General features: G+C 39.3%; 1 protein-coding gene across 1 annotated transcript in view; it reads left to right on the forward strand.

Moving 5' to 3' along the window:
* Nucleotides 1–17,831, forward strand: part of MYO3B (myosin IIIB) — a 493,981-nt gene that overhangs the window by 133,444 nt on the left and 342,706 nt on the right. Inside the window, 1 exon segment of the mRNA XM_053596463.1 lies at nt 11,037–11,102. Coding sequence (XP_053452438.1) covers nt 11,037–11,102 — 66 coding nt within the window.

Below are 17,831 nucleotides of genomic sequence, written 5' to 3' on the forward strand. Positions count from 1 at the left end.
ATCTGAGAGTTCTCTGAGTGAGTGATCTGTTTTTGCTCTCCATTTCTCTTCCTCTTTGAGAGATTGGGAGTGTTCGAAGACTTTATCTTCAATGTCAGAAATTCTTTCTTCTGCTTGCTCTATTCTGTTGCTGAGGGATTCTACTGTATTTTTCATATCTTTGAGGGCTGTAAATTCTTGCTTCAGTGTGTCTAAGTCTTTGGTGGTTTTGTCTTTAAATTCGTTAAATTCTTGAGACAACTTTTGAATTTCTCCTCGAATTCCTAATTACATTTTATTAATCTTGTCTGCAATCCAAATTCTGAATTCGATTTCTGACATCTCAGCCAGTTGTTTATGAATGGGATCTTCAATCACATCTGCCGTATCTTTTCTTGGGGGGGTTGATCTATTCTGGTTATTCATGTTACCAGAGTTTTCCTGCTGATTCCGCCCCATGGTTATTTAACTCCCTTTGATTTTTCCCCTGGGGCTTTATCGAGGGCCCGTACAGTGTTGTGGCCTGAGAAACTGGGGCCCTGTCTTGTGTGGTGGGGCGTAGTGGTTCTGTCTTGTTTTCAGCTGGTTTCTGTTCGATCCTATTGTAACGTTTACTCTGGCTTGAAGTCTCAGCTGTGTGGAAAAATCAGCAATTAAGTCACCCCGCCCGCCCACCTCTGGCACCAATTTGAAAAGGAAAAGGAAAATCAAACCTTCCTACAACCGCATACCCAGGGCACCGCCTGAAAAGTCCTCAGTCTATTAGTTCAGTTCAAAAGGTCCAAATCGATTGTCTCAATTGGCACCTGTCTCGGGTGGGAGAGTTCAAGAGGTCTCTCGGAACTGGATCACAGGGGTCTGTTGGCTCCTCTGATATGGCTTATTCCAGTGCTGCGTGGAGTCAGGAGGAGCCACCTAGCAAATAGATCAGTCTGGGAAGGTTGATGTCTCCTTCCCCACTTTGCCCCTCCGTCGGACCCAGTCACTGGTATCTCTGCAGATGGCTAACCCAGTTGCCTATAGTGAACAGATACTCCAGGGGTTTGCACCTGCCTGAATTGCAAGGAAGTCTGCCAGGCCCCTGCAGTCTGCCGCTATCTAGCAGGAGGAGATGGGGCCTGACATCTTTGAGTGCTTGATGCAGGTGGTGGGAGGGAGGTGTTCACTCAGGCTTATCCCCGTCCCTGATTGATGTTGCTAACAGAACAGAACAGAACAGACAACTTTGCGGGGTTCTGTCTCTGTTTCTGCTAAAATCGCCTACAGAAGACAGGCTGTTCTGAGTTCAAACGTCTTTGCTGCTGGAGGTTTGTGTCCGATTACCTCTCTGAGTCGGCCCTGCCCTGGAAGCTTCCCTGGTTTGTGAGCAGCGTCAGGCAAATCCTTTGCTCACTGGTGGCCTCCTCTGGTTGCCCAGGGAGACAGGGGGTGTGGTTTCAGAATATCCAGAAGTGAGCCGTTTTGCTGTTAAAGAAAAAACGGCTGTTGATTTGCCTCCAGGAACTGCCACTCTGGTGTGGGCACCCAGCCGACCCTTTTCTCCTCTGTCTTGCACCCCAGACTCAGCACTGAGCGGCCGCAGTTTATGCTCTGTCCACACCCCTCGAGAGATCTCCCAAGAACCCGGACTCCTGGGGGACAGGCCCCCAGACCCCCAAGTGAGAGTGAGGGGAAGCTAGAGTTTCATTCAGGTTTATGCCTGGCCGTATTGTTGCCCGGGGAGGGCTGCTGCACTTCACCGCAGGGAAGTGCCGCCAAGGCGTTAGTCTCCCTCAGCCGGGTGCCCTCTCCTCAAGTGCCCTGTCCTCACTTGCGTGCCTCAGAGTCAGAGCTGACCAGTTGCAGCTCAGGGACTGTCCACTCCCCTTGAGAAATCACCCAAGAATCCGAACTCCTAGGGGACAGTCCTCCAGACCTCAGTGAGCGGGAGGGGAGTGTTGGGGATTCAGGGTTGTCGGCAAAGGATTTTTAAAGTTTTATACAGTTTTATGCCTGGCAGGAGAATGCCATGGCACCCTAGTAGGGGAGGTAGGTCCAGTTTTTAGAAGGTCTCTCCCGTGGAGTGTAGTGGGAGCGCCTTTAATTTCTGCCCATTTGTTTAATTGTGGGGCTCTCGAGCCGGTCTCATGGGGGAGGGGGACTCCTGTCCGCTTGGTGGTTGGATTTTGTACCTTTTGTTTGCATCCTTGTGATCACAGCTTGCCTCAGAGGTGTTGATGTGCATTCTTCAACCTTTTCTCTTGGTGCAGCTCAAATCCACCAGGATACTTACTAAATTCCTGTCCCTTAACTCTCCTTCTGGAAGGGAGCCTCTGTTGAAAGCTGGCTTCAGTCCACCATCTTGTCTCTCCCCCACATTTGTATATTTTGAACAGATCTTGGACTGTGCCAAGTATATTGAGGTCATTATCCAAAGATGCCACCATTGGAACTAGGCAGCAGATTCTTGCAAAAGGGTTCAAATTTTGACACCAGTGGAATTGAATTACTGAAGGTCACTATTCGGTGTGTTCTATGGAGTTGTGGCCCAGGGAGCTCTATTCACAACCTTTTGGGACTGTTTGCTGGTTGCTTCCTCCTTAGCTCTATTGCCCCCACTGCTTTGAAACTGCTCACTGAGCCACAGCTGGAAGATGGGGTGATCAATGTCTACTTTCTCTGCATTTAAGTTACTTGGTAAAAGCCTAAATGTTTACCAATGAGAGCTATTTGACACTTAAGAAGCCTTTTAAAAGTTAGAAATCACATCTGACAGGTGGCATGTATAAGTCATCTTAGTCTTCTTTCTGATAGTGAGTAAAATATTATAGAAACAACCCAATCTCTATCAGTAAAGCGAATGACTAAATAAACTATTTTATATGCACATCGTGGAATATCTTTTAGTTGTGAAGTTGGCATGGGATAATCTTTAAGGTGCATTACTGAATGGGAAAATTAAGTACTGGGATACTAATGTGTAGTGTATAATCCCATTTCTACTGCCTTCAACTATATTATAAAAATTAATATTAATATATTACAAAATTTATATTTTATCTATTATATACTTATAGCACAGGAAAACTGTGTGGTATGTGTATATATGTATGCACAGTATATATATGTACATACACCATATATATACACACATAGTATATATATATATATATACACACATAGTACATATATATATATATATATATATACTCTTGCTTGCTCCATCACCTGAGCAAGAGTGCAGTGGCATCATCATAGTTCACTGCAACCTCAGACTCCTGGCTCAAGCAATCCTCCTGCCTCAGCCTCTGAATAGCTGGAACTATAGGCATCCACCACAGCTAGATAATTTTTTAAATTTTTTGTAGAGATGAGGTCTTGCTGTTGCTCAGGCTGGTCTCAAATTCCTGGCTTCAAGTGATTTTCCTATCTAGGTTTCTTCCCTATGTAGGACTACAACTGTGAGCTACTGTGCCTGGCCTATATATATATATATATATATATATATATATATACACATATATATATATGTGTGTGTATGTGTGTGTATAAAGAAATAAATATTTAATATATTTAAATATAAAAGTTCTGAAAGAATACAAGGTACACTGATCGGGGACAATTAGGGATCTTAGTGAAGAGGAATTTTACTTTTTACTGTCTGCATTCCTGTATTTGGAATTTTTTACACTGAGATGAATCATATTTTGCAAATAAATATAAACATTTTAAAATTAATTATTTTGAATAGGTGAGATGAAGCCTACAGAGAAAAACAACTTTGGCTGGGGCTAGGGAATGATACTGAGGGAAAAGACACAGGCCCATGCCTAAGTCAAGTGTGTGTTAACAATTAGTATTTAATTATTATCCTTATTAATGATTATACTTCAGTCTTTATAGCTTCCTCTCTGTATTCTCCCTCTCTTCTATAACGCCGTCCTCCCCTTGGCCCCTGGTTTATGTCCTCTGTTTTGTCTTGAAATTCACACCTTCCAGAAAGCTCTTCTTAATGAACTCAGCCTCACTGAGAAATCCTTTACTCAGCATCTCCGTGGCTAGTGTGCATTAATGTTTGAGGACTCCATTGTGCACCTTCTTGAGGCATTGCTTGCTAATTGGTTTTCTGTCATTTTTGCTGTACACATTATCTTAATTCGTCTTCAAAAGTAATGGACTCTTCACGAGCAAAACTACAGAAAACAGCGAGGTATAGGCACACTGGAGACAGAAATACCTAATTTAAAACCCGACTCTCCCAATTTTTGCTGAATGTTTTTTGAGAAAATTTCTTATTTTAAGAAGTACTTTACACTAAGGACTATGGTACAGTATTTTATGGGGTTGTTGCACTGTTGAGTTGACCTGTTTCTGAAGCACTTAGCATGAAGCTTAGCAGTGGTGATATGTGCTATCACATATGTGCTCAATATGTGATAGTTATTCCTGTTCGTTTCCTTTTGTCTCCATCCCAGCATGTCTGTGTATAAAATGGTTCTGACATCAGATAATATCACAATGATGTTTAAATAATGGTTTATTTGCTCATTTTAGTTATAAATATTCAGGGACCTGGGGACATTTGGGCATCGTAAGTAGAAGGATGAGGCTTATAGTGTCAAATCTAACTTACGTCAATACTCTTTTGTTCCTCAAACCTGCTTGCTGTGAATAATTTAGTTGGAATTTGCTCTCATCCAAAGAAGCTATTTCATATATGTTTAATTTTATACTGCTTTTGGAACCAAGTCATATTTTGTTCTGAGGTCATTTCGATGTACTTACAACCTATGTTTATGTGTATGCATTTATTCATGCAGTCACTTATTCAGCAAAAATTTACTGTAGCCTGCTGTGCTGGGCACTGGACATACATATAAAACATGAATGGGAGCCTGGCAAGTGGGCGAGTTGGGGAGAGCTTTCTAAACTCAGCATGTGCAAAGCCCCTGAAGCATGAAAGAACAGGACTTGGTTTTGGAGGTACAAGTGATATGGCATTGGATCACTGTGGGGAAGTGGTTTGAAATGAGATTGAGTAGACAGTCACGATTACTTGAATAGCAGCAAAGGGGTTAAAATTTTATCATTTTGGCAGTGTGAGTCTGCTGAAGAATTTGAAACAAGGAAATCAGTACATATTTTTATTGTACTAAGAAATTTTAGCTACCAAGATCAAGATGGATTAGTGGTAGAGAGAAGGAGAAAAATAATAAAGGCTATTGGAGTATTCTGGGAAGGAGAGAATGAGTGACTGAACGAGGACGTGGAAGCAGGGTTGGGTGACGAGTAAGGGACTGAAGAAGTAGAATGGGGAGGACTTGGTGCTTCATTGGTATATTAGTTTTCTATCACATAAAAATATGTGAATATGTCATAATGAATTGCCATAAACTTGGCAGCTTGAAACAACAAGAATCCATTGTTTTACAGCTGTCTAGGTTAGAGTCTGACATGAGTCTCACTCGGCATCAGCAGGACCGCACTCCTTCCTTAAGACTGAAGTGAACATTATTTTCTTGCTTATTCAGGTAACTGGTAGAATTTATTTCCCTGCAGTTATGGTATTAAGGTCTCCATTTTCTTGCTAGGTATCAGCTGAGGCCCACTCCCATCTGCCAGGGGCTACCTGTGTTTCCTTGGCTCATGGATCACTTCCTCCATTTTCAAAGGCACCAGTGAAAGTCATGTCCCTTTCATGCTTTGAATCTCTCCTGCTTTTTCTTTTTTCTTTCTCCTTTTTTCACTTTAAAAGACTCATTTGAGGGCGGCACCTGTGGCTCAAAGTGGTAGGGCGCCAGTCCCATATGCCGGAGGTGGCAGGTTCAAACCCAGCCCCGGCCAAAACCCACAAAAAAAAAAAAAAAAAAAAATTAAAAAAATACAAAAAAAAGATTCATTTGATTAAATTGGGCTCATCTGGATAACTCAAGAAGACCACCTCTCCTTTACCTTAATCACATCACAACATTCCTCTTCTCATATAAAGTAACCTATTAATAGGTTCTGAGGATTAGAATGTGGCCATCTTTGGGGGAACTATTATTCTTCCTTTTCCAGTTGGATGTGGTGTTAAGGGAGAAAGTAGAATCCAGGTTTCTGACTTGAACAGCCAGATAGAATGCATTTGAGAAAGGAAGATGTTTGGTTTTGAACATACTGATCATTAGATGTTTCTAGAAAATCAAAATGGAACCCTCTAGCAAGCAGTTAGATACACCAGCCAAATTTTAGTAAATGAGAAATCAAGGAAGGTTAGGAAGTGGTTAGCATATAGTGAGCTCTCGGTGAACATATAGAATGGGAAGATAATAGGGAGACGAACAAAATCCTAGGGCCACTAATATTCTAGGTGCAATAGAGGGAGAAGCACTCACAAAGGAAACTAAAGAAAACTGGCATGGCTTCTCTTTACTGGGTTTCTGTCCCTTTTGTCCAGCTCTTCCTTTCCCCACTACCTGGCACACTTTCTCCTTGTTTCTTTCATTTTTGTCTACTCCTAGTTTCTGCTTCCTAAAATTCCAGCTTGCATGTGTGCGCTGTGGCCTGTCCAGCCTGCCTCATCACTGTGGATCTTTTGGCTTCAACTCCCATTACTAAATTGCCTTATTCTCTTGGTATTTCTCAGTTCAAGGCTAAAAAAACTTCTGAAAGAATTGAGCAGACCCACTTTATCATATTGAATCACACTGTGGTGCAAGTCACCAGAATAGTTTAGAATGGGCTGTCCTGAGACAAGGAGCTTGTCTTGGTTCAATCAGCTGCTTTCCTATTTCAGGAATTAGAATAAATCCAGTATTACTATTTAGCAAATCATTTTGTTCTACAGAGGCTTTGGGAAAGAAAATTAACTCTATCTCCATTGTATTTGCTGGACCCAGGATGACAATGTCAAAAATGGGCACATAATAGGTTCAGACTTCTCTTTACCATCACATCTCACTCCTGGTCTCATGTAGCCCTCATGTTGTCTTTATAGAAATTATATTTTGGAATAAAGTCCAGGCAGGGAAAACTCAAAATGAATATAGTCATTTCCTTCCCTGACTAATCTCTATTCTACATTGTCTTGGTATATTTATAAACAGTATACAAATGGGAACTAGTTATGCAGATTCATGGGCCTTCCAGCCACTCATCATTCATCAGTTCTGTAGGCTCTCAGCATACATGTGAAGGGTGATGATGGGTGTCTCTGTATGCCATCACAATGCACAGACAGCATCTCATCTTCTCTTCAAGAGAGACCTTCTGAGCAGGGTTGCAGCTTGTCAGTAGGGTTGAGAAGAGCAGAAAAAGTTAAAACTGTTAGTATTTGACGTTCTTCCTGGATTGTGAGAGAACTAGAATTTACATTGCCAGTCCAAACATTGTACTGTAAAGTCTTCCAATTCCTTTGGGTTTTCATTATATACCGATACTTATCTTGCACAAGATCCCATACTGAACTGAAGTAGGATGAACCCTGGGAAAGGCAGGGCATCTACAAGATGAAATGAGCTTCTCTAAATCAAATTTCTATGATGCCAAGCTTCAAAGAAGATGTTTCTTTCTTTCTTTTTTTTTGAGACAGAGACTCATCCTAGATAGAGCGCGATGATATCATAGCTCACAGTAACCTTAAACTCTTGGGCTCAAACAATCCCTCTTGCTGGAGCCTCCAAAGTAGCTAGTACTATAGGCACCCACCACAACACCTGGTTAGATTTTCTATTTTTAGTAGATGCAGGATCATGCTCTTGCTCAGGCTGTCTTGAGTCTTGAACTCCTGTGCTCAAGCAATCTATCTGTCTTGGCCTCCCAGAGTGCTAGGATTACAGGCATGAGCTAAAAGAAGATGTTTCTTTGTGTGGGGTTCATGGGATGGCCTGGGTAAGCAACAGTCTATAGCCATTCTCCACAAGCCAACTACTAAGCAGTAACCTATGCCCAGATTTCCTGCTGAGAAAGAGACTGAAAACAGGAAGGTACATGGTTGTCTGCCCTATACTGGATCTTCGCCATCTCTTTCTCACTGGACCCTTGCCAGGTCATTTTCCACTTGTGGCAGAGGAATGCTCCCTCAATCCTTGGATGACCAGTATTGAACTGACTAGTGTTGTTTCAGTCAAATCTTTTTATTATGTCTCCAAATGACTTCTTTGTTATGGTGAACTGTGTTGGGGGGGGGGGGAGCGTGAATTAAGCCTATCAGGTAATAGATTGCTTAAGAAGCTCTTCTCTGTGAAATTGGCCTTAGTGAGAACAGAATGACCAGGAAACCTGAGAAGATCAAAGGAAGTTCAAGTTCTGGAAAGGGCCATAGAGATGATCTAGGATAACCTGCTCACTGAAGGATACAACACCAAGGCTGCCCACAGGGGTGACCTGGGAGGGCATGTGGATGTAACACCTCAGACATGGAGCCAGTGAGAAAGGTTAGCCAAACAAGGACTGAAGCTGAAGTTATGTGATGGCACTTTTATTGTTTTTTAAAAAATCAAGGTAAAGATGAAGGCAAATATCACTGAATGGAATGAATAAGTGGGAAGCCTCTAAAACTGAAGGGCAACCTTCAACTGCCATTCTTTCTAGCTGAATATACAGATAAGTTGCTGGGTTTTGAATTAGAAGATGTGAAGAGTAACTAGGTTCTTATGCAGAACAGGTAAATCATGTTCTTCCTCACCATCCTTTCTTCTGACCTTGTCCTTCCCTCCTGCTCTCTCTTTTCATACCCAGAAGAATCATATGTGGTGTATAGTCTAGCTGCAAAAAATTCTCAGGTTCTTTGGACCTACTAGACTTTTATATACCCCTGTGATTTAGTACATGCTGTTCTCTTTGCCTTAAATGACTTCTCTCTGTTAGTCTTTCTCTCGCTCTGGTGGGTCTGGAGATTCATTGAGCAAAGAGTAGAATTCTCCTTGATTTTCTGGTTCTTTAAACAGTCTTAAAGCAATTCTTAAAACTGTTTCTTAAAACAGTCCTTTCAGGTTAAAGATTTCCAGCCGATAACCTTCCAACCTTTTATAAGGCTTTTGGGAAATATCTGTTGATCTCTTGCACCAAACCCTGAGTTATGGAGCTTTGACTGACAGGCCCACCACCTTCTGAGTTACACATGCACCACACCCTGAATTGCTTTGAAAGTGGCTCTTCCTCTAACTGGGTGCTGCCCCCATTTTCCATTTTCAGTGGCAGCCCATCTGCTTGTAGATGCTCTTAATAAATCTCTGCTATTAACTCTCCTTGGCCTGTTCTTTGTGGCATCTTTCCACCTTTTGATATCTAATACTCTAGTATTAGAGTCTTCTCTATCTTGAAAAATCCAAATATTCTTCAGGAACCATCTCAAGTTCATGTTCTTTATAAAATCTTCTGGGACTCCCCAGATTGGGTAAGTAGCACCTTAATTATACTCTGTGCTTGTATTTCTATTATGTCACTTATTAAATTGTGTTCTAGTCATGTGGTATGATAATACTCTGAAATAATCTGGTTCAGTATTAGGCTCAGTTGCAGATAACAGTGCCTTAAAGAAAATGAAAGTTTATTTCTCTCTCCTATTAAGGAAGACTAGAGGGACACAGTCTAGAGCTGGTGTGTCAGATTTTTAGTGTCATCATAAATCAAATTTCCTATCTATCTACTTTGTCATACTCAACTCATGGCTTTCATTTTCAAGTCTATCTGATGGCCATAATAGCTGCTGTAATTCTAGCCATCACATCCATGCTTCAGGAAGCAAGAAAGGGGAAGGAGGATGGCATGTCTCCTCTTTGTAAAGGAGACTTTCTGGAAATACCATATAACAATTCTACTTACATATCATTGGGTAGAACTCAGTCATGTAACCACATCTACCTGTAAGGAACTCAAGAAATTGTAGTCTTTATTATGAAAACAGTGTGCTGAAAGAAAAATTATACTATAAGAAGTGAGAAGAGAATGGATATTGAGAGGCAGTTTGCAACCACATGATGTGATTCATTTTTAATTTCTAGTAATTCTTGCTGCTTTCCATTCCTACACCCGTTGAATTGACCAATCTATGGCTTTAGGATGAAGTTAGAACCCAGATGAAAATAAAGATTACATATAATGGGGTTTAAAATGCATAGTTGTAATTCATGTGTTCAGAAATGTTACTTTCTTCATCACTTGACTTGTTCACAAGTCCCTATTTCTATTTATGGGTAGGAAAAAAACTTCATTAATTAAAGGTAATGTAGTCACTTCTATTTTAAAATTGATTCTCTTTGGGGTATATATTCAGTTAAATTCAGGGCTCTTCCCTTGCCCCTTTCCCAACCTTCTTACCAGGAGCTGGTCTGGTTACCTAAGGGTATTCCTGCTGTTGTCTCATTCTCTTGGACTTCCGGTAATTGGGTATAGTATATGTCTTTCTCTGTCTCTACCCAGGAATCTCTTGGAGTCTGTGACATTGTTTTAACTATTTTACATTCTCCAGTGCCTGCTGCAGAAGTTGAGACATAGGAAATAGTTTAAAAATATGACTGATTGAATTTATGAATATACTTTAAGTGCATCATATAATTAGTTCAGATGGCACCATAATGATATGAAAATTCTGTACAATTAAAACTTGATTTCTCTAAAGCCCTAGCACTAAGTTTATAGCTTTCTTATAGTACTAATAGTCCTCAGGTCTCAGTTATAATGGTTTGTATGCTTGCCTCACCCTTTAATAGAGTGTCTGCTTCCTGAAGCATGTTCCTGATCTATGTGGCTTTCATAGGTCCTAAGAAAGCCAGGAACATAGTTGGTCTTCAGGAAAATGAATCACTACAGGAATAGGCCCTGGCACTTTATAATTCATTGCTAATAAACAACTTCCCCCAGAGAAGAAACAGAATAGATTTTAAAAAGCATTTAGAATGATGTCAGGGAGGTGCCTGTGGCTCAATGGGGTAAGGCACTGGCCCCATATGCTGGAGGTGGTGGGTTCAAACCCAGCCCCGGCCAAAAAATGCAAAAAAAAAAAAAAATTACATAGAATGATATAAATATCAATAAGTTGATAGTTTGCCTTAAAAAAACTCTTTTTAAAGAAAAATTTGCTCTTTTTTTTTCAGAAATCCTCCCCCTACTTTACTTCATCCAGAAAAATGGTGTGAGGAATTCAACCACTTTATTTCACAGTGAGTATTTCTTTCACTAAAAGTTGCTAATCTGGTAAGGCCCTTAAAGCCAAGCTATGGAATTTACTTGGTACTAGAAGTTGTTATGCCTTCTAGCACACTATGATATAGGATTTGTTCCAGTACATGATAGAATGTGCTTCTGCAGGATGTGAAAAATAAGGAATTCCATTTGACTCTTGGATATAATCAGTCTTCCTGATCACATGGGTCACATTTATCTGAGAACTGACTCTGTTCTGAGGCAAATATTGCCAACTTGTCTTGTATAATAAGGGAAGAGACTCAACATCTATAAATGTAGTGCCTACATCAGGACCAGAGAGAAGATAGAAGGTAGCAGCTTCCAGCAGAGATTTTGCAGCCTCAAAGTTGGGCTTTGCTCTAGGATCTAAACTGGCTCCATTTCAATGACCCTTATATGTTTTTTATAATCCTTGCCCTTAACTACTCAACTTATTGTTTCCCAAGAATGATAAATTTTCTACAGGACAAAGTTGTTGAGATTCTGAAGGCCCCAGAGCAGATTTCCTGATGCCATGGTTTACAATCCCCCATAACCTGATCCCAATACATGTAGCCCTTTATTAGTTATGCTATGACCTGTCTCAAGTCATATGCCTTTAAAAGCCCACAGTCTCCATTAGTTGGAGAAACAAATTTGAGACTGCTTCTCCTGTTTTCTTGACATCTGTCATATTCAAAAATTCCTTTCTTCTTTGGCAATTTTGTTGTTTTTCTAATCAGAACCTTGTATAACAAGCAATGGGACCTAGACTGAACTCCCTTTGTAGTTTTGATGACAATTATGGGGCTTGTCCGGGATGGCATTGCTCATGGTTGGATGGTTGTGGAGCAAAAGGTTCCCTTAGCAGCTACCTGGCCATATTCTTCAGAAGGTGAAAATATGCTGACAATTTTGGAAGCAAGCTCAATCATCACCAACCTCCATCACACTGGTGATTGCCTCTAACAAAAGAAACTCTGGAGTTGGATTTTGACATTTGCATCCAGATAGGCGAAAGCTATTTAAAGATACCACACTATGAGGGGGGCACTCCTCTCTATTTGGGGATTTCTAAGGGTTGGGTTAGATAAGCCCCCAACCATTTGTGAAAATGGAAAATAACCTGTTTTGATTTAGCACTCTCAGGGCTTATTAGTCGAATCACAGTTTGTTTGTTTATAACCTCTTAAATTTCTCTTTATATTGAGAGTTTACTAGTATTGGTGTGTATTATGTAAATGTTTATTCTGCTAAACTCTCTATCTTATTTTGTCTGCCTACTTAGAATTTGCTGTTGATGGTATAACAAGCATAGTTTAAGGTCTGAGAATTTAAAAGATACCTTCATTAGTGATTCCTCTTGTGGCAGGTTCTAAGGTCTGAGGGATTAAAAGACACCTTCATCTTAAAGTCTGGGAGATTATAAGACATGTCTATCCTAAGGTTTAGGAGACTAAAAGACATCTCTGTCCATGGAGGCAACCTGGCTGAAATCTAGGGATACCCACTATTGGAAAGGTAAAGAGAGGAAACATAATTTATAAAGGTTTTTATAGAACTTCAGAAGATCTCATAGCTAGAGTTCTGAAATGAAAACTATTGAAACTTTGTGTGTGTGTATATATGTTTAGATGTGTTTTACATGTCTATATACACTGTATGTTATGTCTACCTGGCACCAAAATTGACTTATAAGTAGAAGGAGCTCTCATGAATTAAGTAAATAAGGCTAAAGGCTTTTCAAGTTCACATGAATTTTATTGTCTTTAGTAAATAAGTTAGTTTTTAAAAAATTATTGGAAAAATTAAAATGTCTTCAAAATTGTCAGCATACATTTTTGTTATAGTGGCATGAGGTAGTCACTAAAATAATTGAAAAGAGCAAGTAAAGGTTAAGCAAGGAAAAGAAAGTTTATTAATGACCTGCACAGCAAGCCAGGCCCCATCCTAGTAACTGTGAGCTCTGAAGAAAGTTCAGTTTTGGCTTTTACATACAACTTTGATGAGTGTCAGCTGCTTCTGAATGTCTCCCAGAGTCTTAGTGAGCTCCGTCGACAAAACAACACACATACAAGGTCTTGATAACAATCCATCTGCCAGGTCTTAATCAGCCTCCTTTCCATAGTAGCCCTGGTCAGTCTGATTCTAACCAATCCAAAATAGCCTAATGATATCCATCATCTACCCTGCTCCTATCTAGCTATCTAATATTTTTGTTTGCATTTAGTGGTTATTTTCATATTTGAAGATGTCAGTGTTTCCCACAAGTTATAAAACTGCAAACTCAGCCAAAACAAAATGATCTGGGTGTGATTTTTAATAAGTTGGTGTAGGAAAACAGCTAAATCTCCTGAGTTAATGACAAAGTTACTGATGTGTTTTTACTTTAAGATTCTGGCTTAGATAAAAATTAGACATGCCTAAACAAAAATAAATGTCAGTATTAAAGTAAATAAAACTCTAAGTAAATGATAGGATAAGAACAGAAATTTATGGTTAAAGATTTATAAAACTATTTTGGCTTTAGTCTCTTAATTCTAGTGATTGATGCTGTTTCTTGCACAGACTTTACTGTCTGTGGAAGAATATATGCAAAATCTGTTAAAATCAACATTGAGGGCTTCCCTTCGGTCTGATTGACTCTTGATTTGTTTTGAGTACTTTTTTTTTTTTTTTTTGCAGTTTTTGGCTGGGGCCGGGTTTGAACCTGCCACCTCTGGTATATGGGGCCGGCACCGTACTCACTGAGCCACAGGCACCACCCTTGAGTACTTTTTGTAAGCAGCCTGTTATGTGTATATTGTGTTACCATAGCAAAAGCTTTTTGCATAAAAACATTTTTAAAATCCCCAAACTGTTAGTTTTTGTTTAATTATTCTTAAAATCCAAAGAGATTCTCAAAACAATCTTATTCTCTGCAAGTATTACATGTACTTAAATTTATACTTCAGTAGAAAAATTAAGATCATTTAGATTGTTTTTATAAAAGTGTGATCTTGATCCTTACACAAAAATATTATGACTTTGTGTCATTATATTACCAAAAGTTTGGTACTTATCCTCCAAGCGAAATCAATGAGAACAAAAAACAAGGACAAGTAGTTTGAGGAAAAGGAAAGAGAAGTTTATTAATTTGCCTGAAAATGGGGGCATTGAACTAGCATCTCAAAGACTGCTATCCTCCTTTAAGCAGTAACACAGGCCTTTTTGAAAGGTGGGTTTTCGGTGTTTGGGGTTGGGTCTATGTGATCAGAGTCACGCTTTGTGGCTTCAGGCTCTTGTTGCTTAACTATAATTGGTGGTTTCCATTGACTTTATCTTCAGCAATGTCTATCTTACAACCCACGTCCAGACAATTCTGGTGTGTCAATCCTGTGGTTTAAGATACTAGAAAACAAACATCAAAGAACATTTTTCTGCCCTTTTAATTGCTGGCTTCAGGGAAGGAATGTAGGCCTAAAGTTCCCAAAAGGGAGAATTTAGAGAGTAAAATACTTCATTGCCCCTTTTCTGAACTTCACCTCTGTTACAATTATTTAAAATGTTAAGGATTGATGTTAAAGTTTTATTCAATCTACAGTTCAATCAGGTGATATCATGCCAATAAATTTTATTTTGAGTTGTTGACATTTAAAAAAATATAATTTGCTAACATCTTTAAGCAAGGTGTGTTTTAAAGCTTCTACTGATTTCTAAAATTTAAGATGTTACAATAGTCAGACTAGCAAGTCTTACTAGAATATTTACTTTTATTTAAATGTAAAGGCAATAATTCAAACTATATTTTGTGATAATGTGTTGGTCCGTATTTTAAAATTCTTTTCCTTGCCTTGCCCCCTATTTTGTTTAAGAAAATACATGTAGATACTAACTTTGTTTAGACATCAAATGACTCTGTTGAGGACGCAGTCACATTGGTTGTACATTTAATATTCCCTGGATAACAGAAAACAACTTAAAATGTTAACTGGGAGCTAAGTCTTCTGCCTCCCAGCTGTACTGGTGCTAACCTTACAGTGCTTTCTTCACTCTGTTCCTTTAAGAAGCTCCACCCTAAAACCAGTAACCTAATTAAGAAACAAGCTAAATTGAAAAGACTATCAAATTAAATCAGTCTACAGTTAACTTTGTAAAAAAAAATTAAAAATATCTATTTGTAAGGGCACCTTCCTCTCTGCGTGTAACTAAAGCTTTTGGTAAAAGGACTGTGGCTCAAAGTTTACATAACAAACCCTACCTTTGTTTAAGCTTAAGTGCCTTGAGAGGCAAATTTTGTACCTGGTTTCATGTCTTTGAAAATGCTAATTTAGTTGCCTAGCAACAATTGTTTAGGGCAATGAAACAAGTAATCAGGAAATCACCTTGCCTAAAGTAGGGGAGAAACTATTTAAAAACTGGCAAATGAAAAAATCTTGTAAATCTATTACTGAAAGTTTGGTACTTGTCCCCCTGGTGAATGAAGAATGAGGACAAGTGGCTTGAGGAAAAAGAAAGAGTAGATTATTCATTTGCTGGCAAATGAGGAAGATGGCAGACTCCTGTCTTAGGAAAAAAACAATCATAACTACAAGGAGAAATACAGAGCTTTCAAAGGAGGAGTTTGCAGCTTCAGGCTACTGCTTTTTACTATAGTTGATGGTCCTCAAGACCATCTTCATCTTCAGCAAAGGTGATCCTTGAGACCACTGTTCAGAAAATTCCCTTGAGCTGTGTCTTGCTTGCAAAGAACATATAACATTCCCTTGCCCCTTGGGGAGAAATTCAGGTTTTAATTCCCCAAAAGGGTGAGGAGATTTCAAGTAGATAGCCTGGAAAACATTTTTGCTCTTTTTCAGGTCTTTGTCTCTGTTGGAAATTTATAAGGTCTACCTCTGTGTTTGTATATGTCATAGTTTTATGATTCTTTTTAGTAATTTAAAATATTAAAGTAAGTTAAGGAATAGATAAACTTAAGATATCTGAGTCACTTGTGGAAACGTAAGTTTAAGTTCAACAATTTATAGTCAGCTATGATACAAGATTCCCCCACCCCCACCCCCCGAAGGCAGTCTCACTTGGTCACCCTGAGTAGAGTGCTATGGCATCATAGCTCATAGCAACCTCAAACTCTTGGGCCCAAGTAATTCTCTTGTCTCAGCCTCCCAAGTAGGTGGGACTACAGATGCCCACCATCACACCCAGCTAGTTTTTCTATTCTTAGTAGAAATGGAGTCTCACTCTTGCTCAGGCTGGTCTTGAACACCCAAGTTCAAGCAATCCACCTACTCAGCCTCCCAAATTTCTGGGATTACAGGTATGAGCCTGTAATCCATATCCAGCTGTAAACCATATCCAGCTAAGATTTGCTTCTTTAAGAAAAAGTTATAAAAAGCGCTGGGTGTGGTGGTGTGTGACCATTGTCTCAGCTACTTGGGAGGCTGAGGCAGGAGGATCACTTAAGTCCAGAATTTCTGGACTGTATCACTCTGTGCTGAACAATTGGACCGGGGCACTAAGGTCAACATCAATATGGTGACTGTACTAATTCTTTTTGCTTTGTTTTCCAGAGTCAAGAGAAATATTAAGTAAATAGAAAAGTTTACTTGATATCTCCAGAATTTAAAAACTATTCCATTGCCAATGCCCTGTTGCTAAAGTACAAATATCCTCCTTCTAGGCCCAGGGACTGCCATGGAAGACAGGGGCCATGTGAGATTATAAGGGCCAATTTTGAGGACAGAATTAGTTCAGATGCTCCAGAGCAAGGACACCTAAATAGCTGGAAAACTGAGAGACTTTGTCTTTTTTTTTTTTTTTTAATTGTTGGGGATTCATTGACGGTACAAGAAACCAGAGTACACTGATTGCTTTGTTAGATAAAGTCCTTCTTGAGGCCATGTGGTTCAGACATCTATCTTAATCATAAAGAATTTCCTGCTTCCCATAGACTTTGAAAAAACTACAGACAGAATATCAAGATACCTGGTGATAGAACTTCCTGGGTGTAGTTGTTCCCAGTTATGAAGTCTATGCAAATAGACATGTAATAAAAAATTTATCAGGAACCTTAGTGTTACCAGATGAAGAAGGTCTGGCTGCCTGTCACTGTCAGTCAATATGCAGAGATGGGAATAGGTGCACCAAACTTTTTTTGTCAGAAGGCCAGTAATTCTGGATAACAATGAGAGTAGCCTCTCCAAGACTGTTCGTTCTTCCATTTCCAAAGTCACAGTTTTATCCATAAAAGTTAATAGCAAAAACCACATTAATCCTTATCTTAAACAATATTTAACATTTATCTTAAAAAACAATAAGTGCTGTAACCCATAATTCCTAATAAAAAATAATTGACATAACCCACAACCTGTATAACAACCCGTATTCCAATTCAAAAGTTAATCTCCTTGATCAATCACCCTAAACTACCCCAAATATACACTTATAGTTAAAGCTAGATTTATAAAATAACAAGAATGGGAGACATGAGCTAAAGGTCATGTAGGACCTAAACCAACCAGACCAACTGTGTCCTGTCAGCCCTAGCCTGATTGACTCTAGATTAGTCTCACTACATGTGCTCTCATTAGGACAAATTATTAAAGTTAGTGTAAAATAATTTGCTGTACAACAAAAGTTTCTAAATTCCTTATCTTAAATTGTTGCCACTCAGCCAGGTTCACCTACCTGCTGCCCAAGAGGAAGTTAATATCCACAGTCAGCAGAGTTCACAACAGAGAAAGAGT

The sequence above is a fragment of the Nycticebus coucang genome, chromosome 7, assembly GCF_027406575.1.
Source record: "Nycticebus coucang isolate mNycCou1 chromosome 7, mNycCou1.pri, whole genome shotgun sequence".
In the NCBI taxonomy this organism is placed as follows: Eukaryota; Metazoa; Chordata; class Mammalia; order Primates; family Lorisidae; genus Nycticebus; species Nycticebus coucang.